The 15553-nt window shown below is 39.9% G+C and overlaps 2 protein-coding genes and 1 long non-coding RNA gene across 3 annotated transcripts in view; 1 reads left to right on the top strand and 2 right to left on the bottom strand.

Annotated features, from left to right (window-relative positions):
* mmp16b (matrix metallopeptidase 16b (membrane-inserted)) overlaps window positions 1-649 on the bottom strand; it is a 15764-nt gene extending 15115 nt beyond the window's left edge. Inside the window, 1 exon segment of the mRNA XM_008334404.2 lies at window positions 243-649. Coding sequence (XP_008332626.1) covers window positions 243-371 — 129 coding nt within the window. The 5' untranslated portion in view covers window positions 372-649.
* Window positions 650-5496: 4847 nt separating this feature from the next.
* On the bottom strand, window positions 5497-15487 carry LOC112488708 (uncharacterized). The gene is made up of 3 exons (XR_003053073.1): window positions 8111-15487; window positions 7800-7897; window positions 5497-6022 (listed from the first exon to the last, which is right to left on the bottom strand). It is a non-coding gene; the product is annotated as an uncharacterized LOC112488708 (long non-coding RNA).
* egfra (epidermal growth factor receptor a (erythroblastic leukemia viral (v-erb-b) oncogene homolog, avian)) overlaps window positions 7904-15553 on the top strand; it is a 33595-nt gene continuing 25945 nt past the window's right edge. The window contains exon 1 of the mRNA XM_008334403.3: window positions 7904-8154. Coding sequence (XP_008332625.1) covers window positions 8076-8154 — 79 coding nt within the window. The 5' untranslated portion in view covers window positions 7904-8075. The remainder of the gene's footprint in view (window positions 8155-15553) is intronic.

Here is a 15553-nt window from a genome sequence, read left to right as displayed (position 1 = left end):
CTTGACTGCGCCTACAAACAAGGATGCGCGTTATTTCCTTTTCTGCTGATTACTGCTTTATGTGAGCTGAGCATGTATAGGCTTATAGTGCCTCCTGCTTTATAGAGATTAGGACCGCTGACATATATGCAATATGCGTGTGTGTGAGATCAAGCTCATGCAGATGATGTGGATGAGACAGCTCGGCCATTCATGATGCTGATGCTGATGCTGATGCCGAGGAGGAGGCCATTTATTTTTACCTCAACGCTGAAGTGCTGATGCTCCTCTCCGCACACGGCGCCTGGAATCCAAAGCAGAAAATGCAAGCAGAATGCTGCCGCGTAAAAGCAATCCGATGGTTTTCTTTGACTGCAGGATGCTAAGGTCATAATGACCCGTTTATGTCCAGAGTTGCTTTTTGTTGTCAGAAGAACCCGCCCGTCTGCCTTGGCTCCTGTGTCAAATGGAAACCATCAGGCGAGCTGTCAAAGGCAGATTTGGATGGATGCAAATAAAACCGAGGGCCCGGTGTCCGTGTGTGTGTGTGTGTGTGTGTGTTGATATAATCCCGATGTTGGCGTCGAAGTATTCCGATGTCAAGCAGAGATGAGGCGGTATGTCAGAGGCGCCAGCTTCTCCATCCTTGTCTCCATCCTGGGCTCCCTGTCTCTAGGCTCCCTGTCTCTAGCAGCGGCAGCAGCAGCAGCAGCAGCAACAGTGGCCATGTACAGTAACCAGTCTGCGCAGGAAACGCTCCTCCCGACTCCACGCCTGCGCTTTGATTTTCCTCTAAGTGTTTCGCTGCTTGGCCGAGTCCTGAGAGCTGCCGTGCACGGTCCGTGCACGAGAGATGAAATATGATTCTCCAGAACTGAACTGCCTGTATGTTTGAGTTTTTCAGCACAGATGCTCTAACTGTGTTGCTGCAGATCAGGTGTACAGCCACACAATCTGACACGATCTGAAGCAGCTTTATTGGCCAAGTATGAATGCATTTGCAAGGGTTTGACTCCGATTTCAATGTTATCATCTTAGGATAAATTAAATCAAGAACACCATTTTGCAACATATTGATGCATCTGTTGATGCAGGGGCCCAGTAACGTGTATAAAATATCAATGTGGCACCATGGTCCAAATAAGTCATGCCCTAGTTGAGATGACCACGTTCTAATTCATAGAATATAGGACAAATATTATACGTTTTTGTAATCTAATTCATAGAATATAGGACAAATATGATACGTTTTTGTAAATAAACCACTAATCTAATATAAACATAATATACTTTAATGCAGCTTTAACACTTGAAATTGAAAATTTTGGATTTATTTTGGCAAAACAAAAATTAATGTACTAATGCTTATTTGTGAGATCAAAGTTAATCATATAGTGTAATATTTAATGCTTATTTGTGAGATCAAAGTTAATTATATAATGTAATTTGTGTGTTTTCTTGCTTGCAAATGTCAAAGATTCTCGAGAAATCTGTAAAAGAATTGCATTCATGTATTTTAACAACCTGCTTAAAGCAAAGCAGCCACTAGATGACGGTGTTTCATTGATACATGTAACTGTTCGGATTACTCTGAAGAAAAGTACGACATAAACAAAATAGATCAGGGCTCTGTATGACAAGAAGGTTTTATTGACACGTGTCCCGTGAGTTTGTGCTCAGGCTGCAGCTGTAGAATCGATCAAAAATCGAAGAGAAATCGAACCCATCCCAGGGACAGCGTCCATCTCTGTGTGCATTTTGTTTTTGCTCACAGTGTGAAGGACTGGAACTGTGCCATCCAAAATGCTCCCACACATAAAACCCTGTGGGGTTCTTGCTCTGAAATAAAACCCCAAACATATCAAATGTTTCTACCTCAAAGAATTGCAACAGAATCTAACAATCTTTTGAAGGCGGTCTGGCCTCCCGTAGGGACATCTGCATTTTAATCTAATTTCAACCAATCTCCATCTTCTACAGACTTGCTCAAGAAATTGCCACTTTTGCAGGATAAGTTAGCTCTTCTTTTATGCAGGACAAAAAACAAAAACCACCTTTGAGAATGAAGAAATTCGTCCTTGCATAAAACAACTTCAGTGCACTGCAATCACAGAATTACGACACCTTTACTGTGCAGTAACATCAATCCCCTGATGAATTAGGGAGTGTCTGCAAACATTAGCAAACGCGACTGTCATCTGACAGACGGTAACAACAGCATCGATGACGAGTCCTTAAAAGAAATCCCTCCCCATGCACAAAAAGGTGAGACGGCTTTGAATAATCACTAAGATTATAATAAAGGAATAAAAACTGACAGACTGACAGAAGAATATTAAATTGATTCCTACTTTATTTACTTGTGTCTATTAACCTGAATTAACTAGTGCAACAATTAAAATGGGAACATGTTTTCATACAAGTGCATTTGTCAGTGGTCAGTGCTTTAGCCTCACAGCAAAAAGACTGGTTTGATCCTTTTTTTTTTTTTTTGTCCTTCCTATTCTTACTGTCCAGCGTTTACCCCGCCCTGTGCGTGATTATACAGCGCCCCCTATTAGCATGGAAAGTATAACGTTTTAGATAAAGTAATGGTTTAAATAACAAAAGCGTTGTTGTTTTATTATCAGTGACATAAGACACAAAATCATATTTCATCACTGAAAGCCATTATTACAGAGGGCGTGGGTGTGTGCATGTGGTGTTCTGTACTTATCTTTGTTTTTACTGTTCTGTTGACGCTTTCACTCAGCAGTCATGTGGTTTTATTCTGGCTCACATTCTTCAACCTCGACCTTCACTCTACCAGATGACCATTAATATATACATGAATGATTCCAAAACATACTGAAGCCAAGGTGTCAAACTGTTTTCATTAAAGGAGACAAATGGGGGCAAAATTTGCATTTTGTGCTAATGTATACTGTATGTTGACCAAGGATCACCTTTTCAGCTACAACACCTCCAGATATAGATGAGCTCTAATAGCGGGCCAGGTCCGGGCCTCGGGCCTTATCTCTGACGTCAAGTCATGACATCCTATGGTTTCGAAACCTGAGCAGACCTGGGACCTGAGTTTTCACGCAATCATAACCATTACTCATAAGCGGGAACAAGGTGTTTCATATTTTGAAACAGGATGTGACTGGTTTTGCCAAGAGTTGAGAAAGGGATACCTATTAGGCCTGGTTCATTTATTTACTTTGAGGTGTTTACTGTGTAACTCTCCGAGCTTCCATGGTAACCACATGTTCCAACAAGAGAGCATGGATTGGAGCCAAGGACCAGAGGGCCTGATGGGAGTGAGACACTTCCACACCATTAATCACTCCTCAGCACGAGAAATGGATTCATGCAGGTGTGTGAAGTTTTAAAAAAAATAATTAAAATTAAAAATTAAAATTAAAAGGCTTTAATCATTGCATAAAAAAAAACACCTTGAGGAAATTCACCTCCGGGGCTTCAGGATGGTGAAACTCAACGCAATCTCACTGGCTTTTTAATTACACGTAATTAAAGTAATTGGTAGCCTTTGTTCTAAATAGTTGGGGTTTTCTTTTAGTGGTTCAAAACAACAAGCTTTAGATTATTTGGAAATTAGGGTTAAGTTGAGTTAAGGATTTATATCAACCCTGGTCATCTTCTTACTGCTCAGTGTGAACAAGTAAAATTATTAGACAGACATATATGTTCAAATATGAGGATTAATGATGATTTATTATACATTTTATTATTCTTAGTTGGGAAATTGCAGTGATGTGTTATTATTATTGCATTCCCTGTGTTTGCTGAGAACGTCTGTTTTGTAGGAATCACAGTGTTCTAAATAAGGTTCAAGGGAGAACTGAAGCAAAAGCTGTAATTATGTTGACATGGGGGAAGACAACGGTCACAGATAGCATATCTATTATTGTCATTAGTAAATGTATTTTTAATTTGCCAAAATTCTATTAGCTGGAATCAAAAGATGTGTGTTAAGTTTGGTTGGATATAAACTGGATTGTTCAAATGCATTCAAGTAAATTAATGCATTGAATTTTGGTTATCAATGGATTATCTACAGCACTGTAGTTTAAATGTCTGTCCTCATTTATGTCAGTTTGGTCTTATTTTTCTCCCATACAAGTCAAGTGTGATTTATGTTTTGGTGCTAAGCAGCAGATGTATGTCCTGGTGTCAGTGCATGAAGAATGATTTCACGTCATATGTTAATCTCCTTCTCTAACGTGTTGTCCATCCATCCATCCATCATAGATAAATGATAAATAAGAAACAAACGTATTGTTTCTGTCGTATAATAAAGGGTTAGGGTTCGTCCATATGCTGTTGATGATGAGAATGTAGCAGTAATGTCAGAGCGGGTTTGTGGCGGCCGTTGCCTCAGTGTGTGGTGTTGCTTGCTCCATCTGGGCCCTGTCATGCAGATCAGGCTTCAGACATTAATCTCCCCTCACCTCCCAGTCACATGACCTTTATGCATCATTGAATCACCTGGTTAGACTCCCTGTGCAAACACCAGTTAATTAAATATTATCAGAGGCTTCGTTTTTGTTTGTTTTTTTATATTGTTTGACTTGAACTCACCTGCATTCAGTGCATTTACCTGTAAATACAGCTATTCTGATCCAAACTAATACCAGTGCTTAGGTAATGAAAAATGTGAGAATGGGTGGGACGTATGTTTGCATTGCCTGTCAGTAGCCTGACAGTAATGAGTCCTCTTGCTTTCTCACACACTTAGGTCTCCTCCTCTGCTGCTTTGCCCTCCCGTCCTTTTAAAATCCCAGCAGTCCGATCATTGAGTCTGCGCTCAGCTGACAGAAGACTGTGGTTTGCAGAAACTAAATGTCTCCGGACAGTTGAGGAGAGCCATTTTCTGGGATCTGTTTATGTTGTGAAACATTTTGTAACTCAGACACTGGACCGTTGCTGCCGGTTCAGTTGCTGCACATATTTTTGCCTAATCAGTGACCCTTCATTGTGGTTTTGTATGGAGTAAACTCTGGTTTCAAAACACTTAGCACTGACCATTCACTCAAAAGCAACACTAAGTGAGTTGAAGTGACACAACACCATGTCTTAGACTGGCTTTGAGCAGCTTTAAGCAGATTTCTTCTACTGCGTGTTCAGTATACGCTGTACAGTATTAATCATTTCCCATCAGTGGACTTGCTGCCTGTCCAGGTTTCACCTGGAAGTAGCAGAGAGAGTGTATCATAGCATAGCATAGCAGCACTGACATGCTTGACATACTTAACAAATTAGAATAGTAAAATAACACTCTGAACACAGACAATAGATGAACCCATCCCTTCATTACTGAGATACCAGGCTGATAAGTCAGTCACATGCTAGAGCTATTTATGGTCATGGATTAAAATAATTGTATTGTGTTTTTGTTTTCTTTATGACTCCATCTTTGAAAAGAACAACAAACTTGAGCTTTACATAAGTAGAGACATGTAGCTAGAGGAGCAGGCAGGGCATATGATTGGCTATGATTGGCACATCGTAGCTAGAGGAGCAGGCAGGGCATATGGAGAATATGATTGGCACATTCATCAAAACATTCATCTTGATTCACTCCATGAGACTTTGACGTTTAAAATGTTAGTTTCTTCATGAGGAACATCATCTTCTCCTCATGACTGTGTATCTAAGTGGTGGAGCAGTTAAACAGGCAGTTACATCACTTCCACAGCGTTATGTTCACTTTGTGGCTGCTCCATGTGAAACCTTAGCCCCACATTAGGTCATTCTTATTGAAAAAAATGGTCATAATTTCACCCAATACAATAATTCCTTCCTCCAACAGTCCAACCAATTATGATTCCCCCAGCCATTAAGCTGTAGTAATGAAATAAACACCAGTGAGAAAAATGATTTCTATCTCTGCAGACCCCACACAGTCTGATCCACGGACAACAAACACATCTTAGCATCCAATTACTGTAGTTTCAGCTCAGATTAGTCCAGCACTTCATCACAGTGTGGGACATGTCCATTTTGTCCACTCTGCCTCCGTACATCCGTGACACCAAACCTGTTGAAAACAAGAGCGTCAGCGATCTGAAATCAGCTAGAACTTTTAAAAAGCAGGTGCTTCCAAACAAACTATTTAAGAGAAAAAAAGCAAACCATTAGTTCTGTATGAGAAACTATCACGGCCGAGTGAGGGTATGATTCACGCCTTAGACACAGGAGCAAATAACACTGACCAAACACTGAGGTCACTAATAGCAAAACCAGACAACACAGATTGACGTTTAAGTGGCACCAGCACCAGCTTAAACTGTCCTATTGAAATGTTTTGTTTGTTTTTTTCATTCATTACATTACACCAATACTCAACATAATTAACTCGGTCAAAATATCTCTTGCAAATCCAGTTATATTTACAAAACAAAACACTCTTGTTTATTAAAATGTTTAAATGTCTAACACTGATGAAGCATGGAGAAAACGTCAGGTTGTTGACAAATTCCAATGTGAACCAGGTACTAGATTAGACCATTAGATAACAGACACACTTTTCTGCAGGCATAATTACACTGTTTAATGTTACCACCCTTCTCTTTTTAAAATGTCTTTCCTTGGAAAAGTCCCATGCTTTCTGTCTCCTGAAACCTGTTTTGCGGCCCAGTGCAGGTGGATCATTCTCAGAGTTTATGTTGGTTTTGTCTTTAAAGATGATCCTCATGCGCCTGTTGGGTCGATTCTGTTACTGTTTTCAGACTTTTTGACCTGAGTGTGACTGGAATGCAACCCTCTTGGCCCTCACATCGGATGTGGAATGTTAAAAACAGCCTCTTTTTTACAGGTGTAGGTTACATAGTGAGGTGTTTGTTTCAGGTTTGCAGTGCAGGTTCTTTGGGTTAATTAAAAAATGGACATGTTGCTCAGTTAGTTTGTATTGCCACATGCTTAGATATCCTGATCCTACAATGACTCCAGCTGTCTGTGCAGTAATACCTGGAGTTTGTATGACAAAGTAGAGCCTTGTACCTCAGTCCAGAGTCCAGTTCTCTGGTTACCCAAAGATCAGGGGTTCCCAAACTGTTTTGCTTGTGCACCCTCTTCAATATCCCTACCTGGCTGATGCACCCCAATTACTAAGACTTTTGAGAGAGAAAAAAAATTACACAAAAATTGCAACAAGCTTTCTTATAAAGACTGCATGTTCAATCATGCTCAAATGACCAGAACACACATATAACGCACACAAACATATATATAGCCTTAGTTGTTTAATAATTTAAATGTCAACTTTTAAACATTTTAAATTTTAAAAAGGAAATGTTTATATACACGTTTTTGTTGTAAAAAAATAAAAAATAAATCACACTCCAAACCGCCTTCACATTTCATCTTGCGCATCCCCTAGTGGCAGCTCGCATGCACCACACTTTGAGAATCCCTTGCCTAGATGGTTCATTTTGTGACTTTCACAGCATTACCGGTTATAGACGCTTTATTTGGACCAGGCCATGACTTCCGGTGCTGACAAAGTTAGTCTCACTGTTGGATCCGGACCTAAAGAGGTAACACATTTCAAACACATCCTACCCTACCACCTTTCTGTCACCCTGATAAATTAATATCATAAATGCATACAGTATTTTTCTTTTTTCTTTTTATTCATTCATTACTAATCTTCATGTTTTGTTGTTTGTTAAACTAATAACCAACTAATTTGACCTGGCTGCTGTGCAGAAGACATAGAAGAAGAGTACAGAGTAGAGAAGAAAATAAATAATAATAATAATATAAATAAAGTTAGATTTAACCCAAGTGTGGGCCATACTGTGGACGCAGCCTACCTGGGTTATTGGAGAGACGCATCTGTCCTCCCTCTTCGTGACGTCACAGCAGCCGGAGTTATTCGTCTCCTAGGCTGAGCTGGAAGTGCGGCAGATAACTGTGAGGAGGAGGAGGAGCAGTCAAAGTTTGACTTTCCCTGAGAAGGAAAAGCAACAGATCCAAGCAGTTGTTTTTTTCCCTTAAGTAGAGACAAAGCGAAGGAATATCGCGTCCTGTTGACATGGACTGACACCTTCTCTCTGTGGAAGCTTCAGGGGTAAAAAGAAAACACCACGATGGAAAGCCTTTGCGTGAAGTGGATCATTCTCACCTCTCTGCTCTGCCTCAGCTCCTGCGGTCTGGCGGAAAAGAAAGGTATGTCAGGCAGCTATTACTACATATACATGACTGGGCTGCAGTGGGGAAACGGCATTTTCTCCCTGCACTGTGTTTGTCCTTTTTGTTTTTGTTAGTTCGTTTTGTTTGTTAACGCGCGTCTCACTCAAATCACGGGCGTCTCACCAAAGCCGCAGAGAAACTCAATCCAACCTTGGAGAAAAGTTTCTCACGGATTTGAGACCTGACAGAAGCCACAGAGAGGCTCCAGTCTAGTCAAACATGCTATGGGTTGAATGTGTTGCGAAATTTAGTCGATTAGTCGGTTAATGTGAGTGCACTGTGAGCCTGCATGCACCACAGAGATGATGGTGATGGTGAAAAGACGTTGACTGTGACTTTATGTCCTCTGTCCTTGAAGTGGTTTCAACTCCTCAAAATATTATTCATGATCTCCCTTTGGGCTGTGTTTGCAGGCGAAAATAGAAGTAAATCTAGGCTGTGCAGTCACCTTAGAAGTTCACCTGGACTCCTTCTCTTATAAGTTTGCATCAGTGACGTATTCTGAGCATCCTGACCTGGTTTCAGTGAATGTTTTCAGTCATCCAGGTCGTTTCCATCTTTAGAAGTTTGAAAGTTCTGTAAAGTTTACTTTGCAAACATAATTTGAATCTGTGTAGCGTCAACCGTGTCAAAGATCAGTACAGATTTTGGTGCAATATGAGAAACAAGATTAAAATTCCATCAGGGCCAGTCACTCAGCTGAACATGCAGCAGTGAAGTAAAGCAGAGATTCTGCAGTGTTTCATAAACGTTCTGGGGAAAGTATGAAAACAAGCGGTTCCTGTAACTTACTCGTTTCAGGGCTTCTCTGAAGGTCGTCTGACTCTCGGTGTGTAAAGTAAATATTGTTTTGGCTGAAACATTTGTACTGTTTTAACAGCTTTTAAATGCAACAGTCTCTGATCATGGGACGTCCCAAGACGTTTAACCCAGGAACTGTTGTCATACAGTAATACTTTTGTGTGGCCTTTTACTTTTTCTTTTAAAATTAGGCCTGATGTCTGTTTTCTGTAGCTCAGTTTCCAGAGGTTTCAGAGATCAGTGCAGCACAGAATTAAATGTTTGTGAATCTCTGCCTCGTCATCAAACTTGTATTTTTATTTTGTTTCTTTTTTTGCCGACTTTAAGCCTTACTTACACGTAAGCTATCATTAAGCTCTCAGAACATTTCCTGACTGAGGAAATATTTTAATCCAAATTCCGGTATTTTTTTTTTCTGTATTTAAAGCTGTTTTTTTTTCAGGATTTCATTTTTATACCTTTTGTACAATTTACACTTATATAAAAAGAAAGATCGGACCCAAATCCTTCCACTTAATTAAAATGTGAGAGTATGAATAAATGTGGGAAAAAAGTGAACTGAACTCAACCTTAATCTGAAGTGAGTCATACATCATGAAGGCAGCCTGTCGTCAGGGAAAGTGACCACATCTCTTTGCTCCCTAATGATTTTGTACTTCCTATTCTCATGAATCATTAGCGTCGATTTCTCGTTACACCAGTGTTCCTGCTCACGGGCACAGTGTGTTCATCTCAAGCAGCACACGTGCACCACGCAGTTGCGTCCTCGGTGTGTTGTGCAGAAAATAACAGCCAGCACCGGTTTTCAGATGACCATAACAAATCCAAAGTGTTTGTGACAGAGTCCCTAAATATTTCTGGGCCTCTAAACAAACTAGACGGCGCGCAGCAGCGAGGCTCCCACAGTAAAACCAGGATTCTGGGATTTTTATCCAGTCCAGAGAGGTTTAGAATTGAGCAGCTGTATTGTATGCACAGTGCAGCCCAGTTTAATTACTGTACAATTTTTCAGACTGCATCAATTTGAAATTTCCTGCAAAAATCTGGAATGAGCTCTGCCATATGGTCGGACTGGTTTAGTTGTTGAATTTGTGTCTGTCTTTAGGCCAGGGGCTCAGACAGATGTTTCTTTGTGGTAGGGTCTGCTTTTCTAGCACACAGTGTCTACACTAGTTAAAGATGATTCGAACAAGATGTCAAACTGAATCATTCTGTCAGCGACACTGAGGAAATGGATGTGAGGACGGTGGGTTTACAGACCGAAAAAGAGAGCGTTTTGGTGGATGTTCCGTCCTCCATGTGGACCTATTGTCGAGAAAGTTTAAATCTTTTCTGTACAAAGAGACAACACTTTCCCTTTTTTCTCATTAAGCATGAGTTAAGTTACAATAAAATGTTTTATTATATTAGCCTGAAACAGGGCTAGGTCACCTTTTTTTGAACTCCAGGCAAATATCTTATTATTTTAACTGTTTTATTATTTTGCACCACAACAGTATGTTATACTGTACAGTGGAAAGTTCTCAGACCTTTTCTTTAGAGGGAAGAATCACACAGACGGGTCCAGATGCCTTTCTTTGGTGTCACCAGCCAATCCTCTCTCTTTTTCCAGTGTCATGATTTTGCTTAAAATGTTGACTTAAGTTGCAGAACACATACTGTCTGTCGTCAGGACGTATGTTTATGGTTCTGTGATTGTCTTCTGATAATAGTTTCAATGGTGCCTGATGTTGTGTAAAAAAAAAAAAGCTTGGTCTCAACTTTTCTTGCCTTCCAGATCGTTACAGATGAGCTCAGGCCCAGGAACCTCTCGGTTTCTGCACTAAATGAATGCCTTGGGGGACAATTTGCATGAGAAATCCCAATATTCAAATTAGAAAAACCAAAAAAAAAAAATTAGAACTAAACACATGGACTCTAACTTGTATCATCAATACAATACAGCCTTTTCAGCAAACACATTTTGATAAGCGCTCTGTCCGAGGCTCGGCGACAGTCCGTCCAAGGTGTGACAGCTCTGTGGGAGTCAGACAGGACTCACTGAATAATAGAGAAGCTCTCCGTGCCGTCTGCTGGCATCCTCCTTTTTAATAGCTGTTATTATCTGTGGAGTGATGGAAAATAATGCCTACAGCTTCACCCTGTAGCCAAACACCAGTAGTGACAGTGGTGATTTATCCAGGAGAAAATGCCAAAGTGGTTTCTGAACCACCTGGTTTTCCTGTGTGATTTGAGATGCACCAAAAACAGGTAATCATTCAGAATTTTACAGCTCACTAAAATATTTCTAAGGTTTTTTTGACTCGTAGTTGGACAATTTAATCAGACTGTGAGATGTGAACGATCAAAGTAATCTCAGGGTCTTGTCGCTGGCTTAATCCTTAATCCCTGATATGAGGCTAACACAGCCCAAAGTAACCCGCTTATATCAATATGCTTTCTCTTATTCGATGCTTTATGCAGGTTCGTGACAGACTGAAGTTAAAGTTACAATTCAAAGTATAGCCGATAAAGTCCAGCATCATTTCTGGAGTCGACTGGGTTTGCTCACTGGTAAACCTGAGAGCTGAATCATGACTAAAGTTTACTCCTACGGTGCTTTTTCAGCATTTTGAGTGAGTGATTTTCCTTCTGCCTTGTGTTGGGATCTAACAAGCCAGTTTCCCTCATCAGTCGTATACTTTTTTTCATCACTTTCACTAAACTGTGCCTTTTATTTTCATTACAGCCCACTCACTGGGCTCGGATTGATGTCAGTAGTGAAATACAGGTTATGATCCTGTGTAATTCTAGAATCTCCAGTCTGCGTTTTCAGGTCCAGAGTGGCTCTGGTGCTACTACTGCTGTTGTTGAGGCTTGATGGTCCTCTGATGACCTTCCCAGACATCCATCTGCCTCAGCCATTGTTGGAAATATGGTTTCTTGGTTCAGGCCGTGGGAGCAGCAGGATGATTTCTCACCACGCTCCTTTCCAGCTTTGACAAAGTGCACCATGTCTGAGTGGTAGAGACTTCAGAGAGCTGCAGGCCAGGGAAAGGATTTTGGTTTCACTCTGGGACAATAGCACTTCTGTGAGGAGCAGGTTATCTGGCTACACTGCTACATCAGATTTGTACCTTTCAGCAGACACGTCCTGGACCAGCCGTGTGTCATCAGGACGGAACCCAGCAGCGCAGACACCTTTTTGTTTTTACTCCAAATAATCAGAATACAGCCAACCTTTTGTTTGCACCTCCATCAGAATGCAGCTGTATGTGATAGATATTAATTATTGAAAACACTTGTTTTAACCGCACACTTATAATAAAACCGCTGTTCTCCATTCAGCGGTGTGTATACATCCACTGAGAACACAGCGTGGAACAAGTGAGCGTATGTGGTTACTCATTCAACTGTTCTGTCTTCTTTGTTTGCGCATGGTGACAGTCATCCACCACATTTATGGCTTTCCATGATCCACTGGCTTTGTATGGAGTCTCCAGTGGAAAGAGACCCAGGAATTCAGGTTGGAAAAAAAGGCCCTCTGATATCTTCCCATCTCAGGTGCAGTGTCGAGTTTAAGGGAAAAAAAAGAGGCCATAGCTCCAGTTGAGTAATTGAGCTTGTCTAAGTATGTCTATCTCTTAAACCTGATCTGACTGGAGGGGATGTTGCCATCATGAGTTTCTGTTTTGCTTTTGAGGCGTGTTCCAGACACTTTTTTGGGAACAAAACATGACCTTATTTTAAACAATTCTCACATTTGAGAAGTTTGCTTCATACCCTATAGGTAAATCTTTAGTCCTTGCATTATTCAATATAACAATAGAAATGAAAACTGAATAAAACAACCACATGGTATTTAATCGTGGAAGCTCAACTCATTTAAAAATATATATATTTTATAACACAATATTTTTTTCAGTAAGTGGATGTGTATTTTATATTATATATTATATTGTTGTCTAAGTCAATAGGTCAGCTCTAATAGCCTGGGAAAGGATAACAGCTTGGACAAAACGTCATACCCATTGGTTAGAAGAGTCATTAAAAGATCTGTTTAAACTGGCCCTGGATCAGTGCAGGTGGGTCTTCTCTGTTTTCAGCTTCAGCATTGACACAGATGAATGTATTATGTGCATTAAAAATGTTTGCTTATACTAAACAGGCAGGTAGTTTATGATACTCTTTAACATGAATTATTTTTTTATATTCTGATTAAATCCCCACGAAGCCATGCTTAAAACTTGTTTCATCTGGAATTGCAAAGAAAATGGGTCTACTATTTGAACAAAACTATAGTAGAGGTCTTTTTTATATAGGAGGGGGTTCCCACTCCATCTCTCCATCAGTTTGAGGATCCTAGGTTTAAAAGTACATTGAAGAACCAGGCTCAGGAGAAAATGAAATTTATATCAGGATTCAATTTCAGCCATGATAATAAATTAGGTATTGTCTGCGCCATCCAAAGTTATGCTGCTCTGAGTCTGTCACCGAAGTGATCTATGGTTGAACAAAAACGTTCAGACTTAAAGTCTCAGTCTGTTTATATGATTAGAAAGCTTAGAAATATCAGACAGCCATTCATTAAAAAACAAAAAAGCTGAAGTGATGCTTAAAAAATTATAACACTTTTCCTGACCTGTGTAGTGTGGTGGATTTTTTTTTCCATCGTCTTGCTTCGTTTTGTAAACATCTGTGATGTCAAGCACCTACACACGAAGCATGGGTTAAAAAAAAACACACAAAACGAACAAAATCAGACAAATCTGGGTCTAAAGAGTTTGAAGAGATTCAACACTAAATGTATTGATTTAATCAGGCAAAATGAGAGTGAGGTGAGAATAATAATAATATTAATAATATTATAAAGGTGTTTGTTTGTGATCTCTGGTCTTTGCTGCTTTTCTTTGGCTCCCAAAGAAACTTAAGTCTACCAAGGTGGGGCAACGCCTCTAATGACTGCAGGTTATTCTGAGTAGTGAAGCTTCAAACAATACTTAGTAGGAATCGCCTACAGGGACAAGAACAATGGCTTCATCAACACATTCCCATCTCTATTTGGTATTAGAGATGGCTATTTGGGAAGAAGGCATCAAGAATGGAGGAAGCTAATCTGGTCCCCATTTCCTGTGAGGCCCTTTGGACTAAAGGATCTATTTTGAATTGTGAGTTTTATTTAAATGAAGAATAAAAAAGAGCAAGTTTGAATTGTTTTTGTTTTTTTCAAAAGTTATGAATAAAGTTATTCAGAATTTAAATTTTGAATCCCGTTTGAAACATTAGGAGGGGGGGTTTCCTGCCTCACATCCTGATTAAAAAGGATGTTGTTGCTCCAAGACTGAAAGCTTGAATATTTGTATTGGCTCTGGTCTGTATTATTGCTTCATAGTTAAAGGCCCCTCTTTTCAAGCTGACAGCTGTGGCTAGAAACATTGACTAGAAATGTTCAGCTTGACTTGACTTCAAAACATCACTTAGTTGGTAGGTAAATATGTTTCCGTCTGCCTTTGGATTTACAACATTATGTATGCCTGTAGTGTGCAAAGTTTACAATGGCTTCAAAACAATCTTGTCATTTCTTCTTTACTCCGTAACCCACATCCTGAGAAATTTAAATTCTCTCTCTTTGAAATGTCTCTCCTCATAATCAGACGGCTTAAAGACAACATAATGTGTCTGAAACTTTAACCTCCTTGGCAGAGGTCAATAAAAAATGTCTTTACTTTTATTAAAGAATGACATGCTTCATTGCCCAGGTGTGGCCCTGATGGTAACCACGACTCCACAGAAATTCCCTGTATTTATTGAGAGATTTTAGAAAGCAAAGTAAACATATACAGACATGCAGAATCACTTGTTAACTGATACATGTATGCTTCCATGTTTATACTTGTATAGACCCCCTGCCACATCCTTGAATGGGCCTTGTGTTGACAAGTTGCAAGGCCTTGTGCAAAAAGTATACTCTCATGCACTGTTCGTGGTGGATTTTTCCAGGAGGCTGCAACAAAAAATTAATATGCCAGGAAATCAAATTGTTGATGGCGATGTGCCAAAAACTCTAGAATACAGAAAAGTGCACGAGTCAGATTCAGCCCTTAGTGGCTCCTGCGTAAACTCTGCAGTACTCTAAGGAATGTCTCCTTTCTGCTAGAAACCCCAACGTCTTTGTACAAAGGCTTCTTTATTTGAGACTTTGTTGTCTTCTTTGACACAGACTTATCTGTCTTCCTTGACCTTAACTTGCCATGTAGACATGACTTTACAGCCTTGTGTCAACAGTAAAGAGAAAGGCATCCCTGTTGGCTGCAAGATGGAGACGGTCCCACAATTCATTTGATGCTCTCGCAGCTTTATATTAAATATGGACAACATAATAGTAGTAATACTCTGGAAGCCTTGTTTAGGTTCATTGGTTTTTTAAACCAATAAAGTTTTGTTATTCAGTTTCACCACGCTTTGTGTACAAGACATTGGACATTAAAGCTTTGTTTAGTGAATCTGCAAAGTTATAGTTCAGAGGATTTGTCATAGAAATTACAAGGGTGGAGTCAAGTTTTTTTTTCTTTTTTAATTAGAGAATAAAGACCCA

Source organism: Cynoglossus semilaevis, chromosome 20 (genome assembly GCF_000523025.1).
Source record: "Cynoglossus semilaevis isolate Cse_v1.0 chromosome 20, Cse_v1.0, whole genome shotgun sequence".
Lineage (NCBI taxonomy): Eukaryota > Metazoa > Chordata > Actinopteri > Pleuronectiformes > Cynoglossidae > Cynoglossus > Cynoglossus semilaevis.
Note: the sequence above shows the minus strand (reverse complement) of the source record. Positions and strands in the feature narration are given on the sequence as shown.